At 46.2% G+C, this 7500-nt stretch overlaps 1 protein-coding gene across 3 annotated transcripts in view; it reads left to right on the forward strand.

Annotated features, from left to right (window-relative positions):
* The window catches only part of grin2ab (glutamate receptor, ionotropic, N-methyl D-aspartate 2A, b), a 79072-nt gene that overhangs the window by 56674 nt on the left and 14898 nt on the right, over window positions 1–7500 (forward strand). For all 3 annotated transcript variants that reach the window (XM_076990053.1, XM_076990054.1, XM_076990055.1), the window contains one exon: window positions 1232–1827. In XM_076990053.1, the coding sequence (XP_076846168.1) occupies window positions 1232–1827 (596 nt within the window). The remainder of the gene's footprint in view (window positions 1–1231; window positions 1828–7500) is intronic.

A 7500-nucleotide genomic window follows, 5' to 3' on the forward strand; every position in this document is an offset into this window, starting at 1 on the left:
AGATAAGAGTGCCTTTATTGGCTGGAGAGTGAACGCTGGAATACTCTTACTAAGGAATGTTTGGATGGAGTTCAGTGGGGGAGGAATGTGGATATTGGATAACACTTTTGGAGCTCTACTGATTAAAGCAATTTCCTGGTGAATCCTTCTTTTGTGTGTGTGTGTGTGTGTGTGTGTGTGTGTGTGTGTGTGTGTGTGTGTGTGTGTGTGTGTGTGTGTGTGTGTGTGTGCGTGTGTGTGTGTGTGCTCGCCTCCTGCTCTCCAGCTAAATCCAGGCCCTCTTCACATGCTTATCAACCCCACTGCCAAATCTGTGAACCTCTCAGCACCTCGAGTACTGAATATCGTGTTTGTGTGTGTGAACCTGTGTGATTAACTCCTGACACCCGATGCAAGACTGTGCATTGTTGATTAGACTTGCCTTCTTTGTGTGTGTTTGCACGAGTGCGTGTGTTTGTGCATGCGTGCGTGCGCGCGTGACTGCGTGTGCGCGCGAGTGTGTGCCCTCTAATCCAGTCGGGCGTGCAGCCCCTCACGATCTGAAATTCTGCGTGCGTGATACACATGGGACCCGTGTCAGAGCCCATGGAGCACAGTTAGCATGTCCCGCCGATTCATTAACTCCCAGCTGCCTTGGTTGGGCGTCTCTTTCATCTGTGAGACGATCACCGGCCGGGGACGTGCGCTGGGTTAAAGCAGGTATCATATCCGCCGGGGCGGACCACGCCGACGCTCGTGACGACGCCACCCGATTCTCTTTCAGCTGCGCTACAGTCACGTGTCTTTCTCTCTCTGAGATGGAACGCTCTATTTGTGGTTCAGCACAGCTCTAATCCTCTTTGTATACCGTCACTTCTTTCTTAACCTGTTTACGAGTGCACGGCAGTGTGTGCATAAGCTGCGGGTTTTTAATCGGACCCCTCGCATCTGTGTCAGGGCACGCGAGTGGAAGCTGCTATTTAGGAGTCTGGTGATGGGTTTTGGAGAAGGCGCGCTTGAATAACGCCATGTTCTAAGATATCATGCTGTCACCTCTTGAAAAAGTAGGCATTATTCTAAACTGGGCTGGTGACTGCAGTAGGACTGTGTGGTGACACGTCTCTTCTCCTCTCTATCTCTATCCTCTGGTCTCCCTTCTGACTGTCTGCTTCTATTTCTCCCTCTCTTTCTCTCTCCACCTAGATCTTGTCCCAGCCAAACCTGTCTCTTCTGTTCTCTCGTCCCTCCCCAGGACTCCGGCTCATCTTTCTTCCAGTTCGGCGCCTCCCTCCAGCAGGAGGCGCTGCTGATGTTGGCGGTGATGGAGGAGTACGACTGGCACGTCTTCTCGGTGGTCACCACCAAGTTCCCGGGCTACCAGGAGTTCGTCTCCACCATCCGCGTGACGGTGGACCACAGCTTCGTGCGCTGGGACCTCCAGAGCGTGGTGACGCTGGAGGGCGTGGGCGAGCCCGAGGACCGGGCCCACGTCCAGCTCAAACGCATCCAGTCGCCCGTCATCCTGCTGTACTGCTCCAAGGACGAGGCCGAGCTGGTGCTGGCCGAGGCCCGCTCGCTGGGCCTGGTGGGCGCCAGCTATGTCTGGATGGTGCCCAGCCTGACCACCGGCGACCCCGAACGCACGGCGCAGACCTTCCCGCCGGGGACCATCTCGGTGGCGTACGACAAGTGGGACTACCCGCTGGAGGCTCGCGTGCGGGACGCCGTGGGCATCTTCGGTTCGGCAGCCGCCGCCATGTTCCGGGAGCAGGGGCGCATCCCCGACGGGACCGTCAGCTGCTCGGGGCAGCAGGAGAAGCCGGAGGTGCCCGCCAGCACTCTACGCAGGTAAGACAGCGCCGGCTCCCCCCAGCCGCCCCAGTGCGCGTCCTGATGGAGCACCATCATTGTGTGTGACTGGATACCATAAACACTATGTTTTACAGTTGTTCCCGAATCTCAGTATTTGTGATTTAAATAAGATTTGATATGCTTAAACCAGGTTCACCCAGATCCATTCCTAGAGATCTACTACTGAGCAAAGTTTATTTCCAGAGTGCTTCTCTAGGGCTGGAGATGGACGTGCCAGATAGATTAAACCATTCATGAGTAGCGGCTTGACTTTTTGAGACTAAACTGAAGTGTATTTTTTGTGTGTTGTGGCAATTCAGCAGTAGTTATTTTTCAAGGATGAGCTTTACTGCACAACACTGGATCTCTGCTTTGGCCACTTTGTACTCCTCTGCTTGGTTGCTATGCACTCCCTACAGCCCAGAAGCGTTTCTCAAGTTAAGGGTTGTCCTAGCTGTCATGGAGACAACTGAAGGATACTAAAATTTCCCTCAGAATTTCTCCTTCGGTGGAGGTGTGTGACAGAATATTCCAGAGTATCCAGTGTACAGGAGATTCAAAGCGTTGGGTGGCTACTTGTGAGTGTGCCCAGCATCCATATAAGGTACCTAGTATGTTGCTTTCTATATTCAGAAATGAGACTTTATATTAATTTTGTCCCAAATAGCAAATGAAAGCCTACCGTTCTGGATTATTATTAAATAACGTCAACCGTTAGTAGACTTCTTTAGTTAACTGTATGATGTCATGTTGAAAGTAAAAGTGAGTAGAGTGGTATTTCAGAGAGGCAGTGATCATCTCATAACCATGGGATTATTTTAGGAAGAGAGGCAGTGATCATCTCATAACCATGGGATTATTTTAGGAAGAGAGGCAGTGATCATCTCATAACCATGGGATTATTTTAGGAAGAGAGGCAGTGATCATCTCATAACCATGAGTTTATTTTAGGAAGAGAGGCAGGGATTATCTCGTAACCATGAGTTTATTTTAGGAAGAGAGGCAGGGATTTTCTCGTAACCATGGGATTATTCCTGACTGTAGTAATAATTTATCTCCTTGTTGTATTGCAGGCTGTATTCAGATGGCCAATCTAAATTATGTTCTTTGCTTGGCTTACAGGTGTTTGCGTGGTGAAATTAACCATGACCCATCTTACAGGTGTTCTCATTCTGACCAGTTCATGCATTGTTTGTGATTAGTCCAGTGATGTTATTTTGTGATTAGTCCAGTGATATAAGTTCTTTTGTGATTAGTCCAGTGATATAAGTTCTATTGTGATTAGTCCAGTGATGTTATTTTGTGATTAGTCCAGTGATATAAGTTCTATTGTTATTAGTCCAGTGATGTTATTTTGTGATTAATCCAGTGATAAGTTCTATTGTGATTACATTTACATTTACATTTATGGCATTTGGCAGACGCCCTTATCCAGAGCAACTTACATTTTTATCTCATTTTTTATACAAGTGAGCAATTGAGGGTTAAGGGCCTTGCTCAGGGGCACCTCAGTCATGGCCTCAGGTCTGGGGATCGAACCTGCGACCCTCCGGTCACAAGAACAGTTCCCTAACCACGGCCATGACTGCCCTTGGACTAGTCACTGGACTGATTAGTCCAGTGATGTTATTTTGTGAATAGTCCAGTGATATAAGTTCTATTGTGATTAGTCCAGTGATATACGTTCTACTGTGATTAGTCCAGTGATGTTATTTTGTGATTAATCCAGTGATAAGTTCTATTGTGATTAGTCCAGTGATGTTATTTTGTGAATAGTCCAGTGATAAGTTCTATTGTGATTAGTCCAGTGATGTTATTTTGTGATTAGTCCAGTGATATAAGTTCTATTGTGATTAGTCCAGTGATGTTATTTTGTGATTAGTCCAGTGATATAAGTTCTATTGTGATTAGTCCAGTGATATACGTTCTACTGTGATTAGTCCAGTGATGTTATTTTGTGATTAATCCAGTGATAAATTCTATTGTGATTAGTCCAGTGATGTTATTTTGTGAATAGTCCAGTGATAAGTTCTATTGTGATTAGTCCAGTGATGTTATTTTGTGATTAGTCCAGTGATATAAGTTCTATTGTGATTAGTCCAGTGATATACGTTCTACTGTGATTAGTCCAGTGATGTTATTTTGTGATTAATCCAGTGATAAGTTCTATTGTGATTAGTCCAGTGATGTTATTTTGTGATTAGTCCAGTGATATAAGTTCTATTGTGATTAGTCCAGTGATATGATTAGTCCAGTGATGTTATTTTGTGATTAGTCCAGTGATAAGTTCTATTGTGATTAGTCCAGTGATATGTTCTATTAGTCTAGTGATAAGTTATTTTGTGATTAGTCCAGTGATAAGTTCTTTTGTGATTAGTCCAATGATATAAGTTCTACTGTGATTAGTCCAGTGATATGTTATTTTGTGATTAGTCCAGTGATATAAGTTCTTTCTCACCAAACAGTCGGATTGCCCAGGAAACGCTCCATCGTGTCGTTATCCATTATTACATTTCACTGACCAACAGTTGCTAAGAAACAACAATGGATGCTGTTCTACTCTAACCTGACTCTAAACCGCTCGTTTTCTGGGGGCGGACAAATGACAGTATTAAAAACATTCTTGAATTATTGTTTTGGGGTTTTACTTCTCTCCCTGTTTGCAAAAGCAGGCAGAGCAGCCAGCAAGGATTGCAGCAATTTATACCAAGCTACAGAAGATTCACCACATCAACCACACATTGATAAATTTAACCATGCCTGTCTCCCTCTGGAAATCCAAGCGTTGTAGGTGCTGGCGTGCTTGCTGGTTGAGGAGGGAACGTCATTTCTAGCGATGTGTACGTTTTTCCCAATTATCACGGTTAGTGAGTCCAGTCACGTACGGCACGCGCTGTACATCAGTGGATTATACCTAAACAAGTCATCCTGGTCGGAGGGCAGCGTTTATGAACCGTAAAAACGCGCCTCTGCTTCTGCCACAAGTAATTGTTGCTGGCTAATTGTAGCTGGCTAATTGGTCCTGGCATTTAGCAAGCTGTGTCTGTTTTGGTAGCAGCCAGCCCAAGGTCGCACCACGCACAGGGCTGTTGAAGGTGATCGCAGAAATATTAATCTCACAGCCAAGGATGCAAAAGTGAGTGGCCGTGCCGATGGAGCGGTTCAGAATAAAAGTTCCATGGCATCTGTTCTCTCTCAAAAACAAAAAAAAAACCTGTGAGGTTTTCTTAACTTGTCAGCGGTTTACAACATGCTCACCTTCCACCGGTGAATTCCGAGTGGTGCCAGAATTAGAAACAGGGACATTCCCAGTTCTACAACAAATGGACCTCCCCTGTCGTCCAAACGCCTCAACCCCCTCCGGGTTACCGAAACAGCCCTCGTGATTGACCGATGTTCACATTCCTGACCATAATGACCTTTAGGTCAATCTGTGACTCGGTGACACTCTCTGTAACTCACGTTACTGCAGTCACAGACAGATCTGGCTATAATGTTCCCTCTGCAAGCATCATATGTTTTATTATTATTATACTTTTTTTTGACAGAAACCACAGCCATACAGAGTTGCCATGGGTTACCACCAGCCACTGCTTTCAGCAGCGGTACCCGTCTGCTCCGAGTAGGTGTTTCTTTTGATCCCTCCCCCACTCCCCCGGTTGCTAAGGCTGTCTGTATCTGGGACACCGTCGACACGCCACATCGTGGGAACATTTTACATGGCACCACCATTCCTGCCTGTATTAACCTTTAAAAGGTGCCCAGGTAAGCTCGTGTATTGTACAGAGCGGACGTGGCCCGTTCTGAGTGGAAGACACTGCGTCGGGCTGCACGAGCTCCCGGAAAAATCACAGGACATGCGTTTCGATACGAGCAACGGCCACCTCGTGCCCAGAGACTCATTGCTGCGTCCATATACCAGCCACGGCCTCTGTGTGGGTCTGTGGTGGCTTGAGGCGGTCAGCCACAGACGTGACTGGAGGCAATCAGGTACAGACATGTCTCAAGACAGTCAGGCACCAAAGGCAGACGCTACGTCTGTGCAGACCTGAGCACGTTCATCTTCAGCAGCTGTGTACAGACGAACCCCCAATTGTCTGGCCAAGTCTGTTTCTTAATTAAGCTTGTTTTGATGCATCAAACCTTTCTGTCTCTGCCTGTCTGCCTGTCTCTTTCTCTCGTCCTGACTCGTAGCGCCAGTGAAGGATTTGTGTATCGCCAACGCTTTGATAGCGCTCGGTGCTGCTCTGTGCAGCTCGGCCGAAAGTTGCCGCGGCGATGCCGTGTATCTGCGTATGTGTTTGATGTGTCACAGTTCACTGCGTCCTATCAGCTTCAGCCAGACCTGCGCTATCTGCTCCCGCACACCCACTGACTCCACACCTTCGAGACGGGTTCTCACTCAGGGGACGTGTGTGTGTGTGTGTGTGTGTGTGTGTGTGTGTGTGTGTGTGAGAGAGAGAGAGAGAGAGAGAGAGAGAGAGAGAGAGAGAGAGAGAGAGAGAGAGAGGCTGAGGAACATTTCTTCATGAGCTTTCCTGGGAATTTGCAAACGACAGCCCTGTTGTTTTACATAGTTCATGGGTGTTTAGAGCTACAGACGTGTTTGTTTCAGCGCACTTGTGGAAATTCGTCAAATGGAAAACTGTCTGATGGTTAACATCTGTGTGCTAACGTGTGTGCAAAACACCTCATGAAATTGGATTGTAAACTCCCTTGTTTGTTCACTCACTCACTCACAGTTAGCAAGCAGACGATTATCCAGTAGGTGGCGCTACTGTGAAAAATACAAAAAAGGGTATTATGACTTAATGGGCCTTGTAATAAATGAAACTTTATTTGAGCATGATGCATTGATGTGGTTCTAGTTCTATTTGCCTTTAATTTCTCTCCCAGACAGACACAAACACCTTGTTTTTGTGCCTTTTCAAAATATCACAATTTTGTAATCATAGGAATGAAATGCATTATAATTAAAACAAAAACAATATGTGTTCTTCCAGTTAAAAAATAAACTTTTTTTTGTTTTTACAGTGTGGTTCACCTTCTCTGGTCCACTCTGGTTACCTCTGTTTTTCTCTACATAATCAGATTCTTCTCCAGAAAACACATCCTCCCCCTCCCCACCTCCTACACCTGTACACACACACACACACACACACACACACACACACACACACACACACACACATACACACACACACACACACACACACACACACACACACACACACACACATACACACTTCTGCAGGTCCTTTTTTAATCTCTGGCGTGACCGTAAATGGCATCTGTACAGAGCCTCTAGCTTCTCGTGGACTTCACTGCACTCTGAATCTGGAAATAAATTCATTTTGCTCGGGGTCCTGCTGTAGAGATGCTTTTATTAACCTAAATGGTCAGTGCTTCCTGAACACCATTAGTAAGACGGACTCAGTTACGGCCCAGGGAATCCTTGTGTTTTATTCATAATTCATCCGTTTGATAAGGGCAGAAAGATGGCCCACTCACGCTGTTCTGGCGCGTTGAGATGTTGACCTTGTCCATTGATGATCATGACATCAATCAGTGATGACAAAGGGGGTTAATTTGATTCAGTAATAATTCCCTTCATCTTGTCCAATAACACAAAAGGTTTTCTTGGTTTTCACAAGGAGTTTTTTTTCCGTA

The sequence above is a fragment of the Brachyhypopomus gauderio genome, unplaced genomic scaffold (genome assembly GCF_052324685.1).
Source record: "Brachyhypopomus gauderio isolate BG-103 unplaced genomic scaffold, BGAUD_0.2 sc72, whole genome shotgun sequence".
NCBI lineage: Eukaryota > Metazoa > Chordata > Actinopteri > Gymnotiformes > Hypopomidae > Brachyhypopomus > Brachyhypopomus gauderio.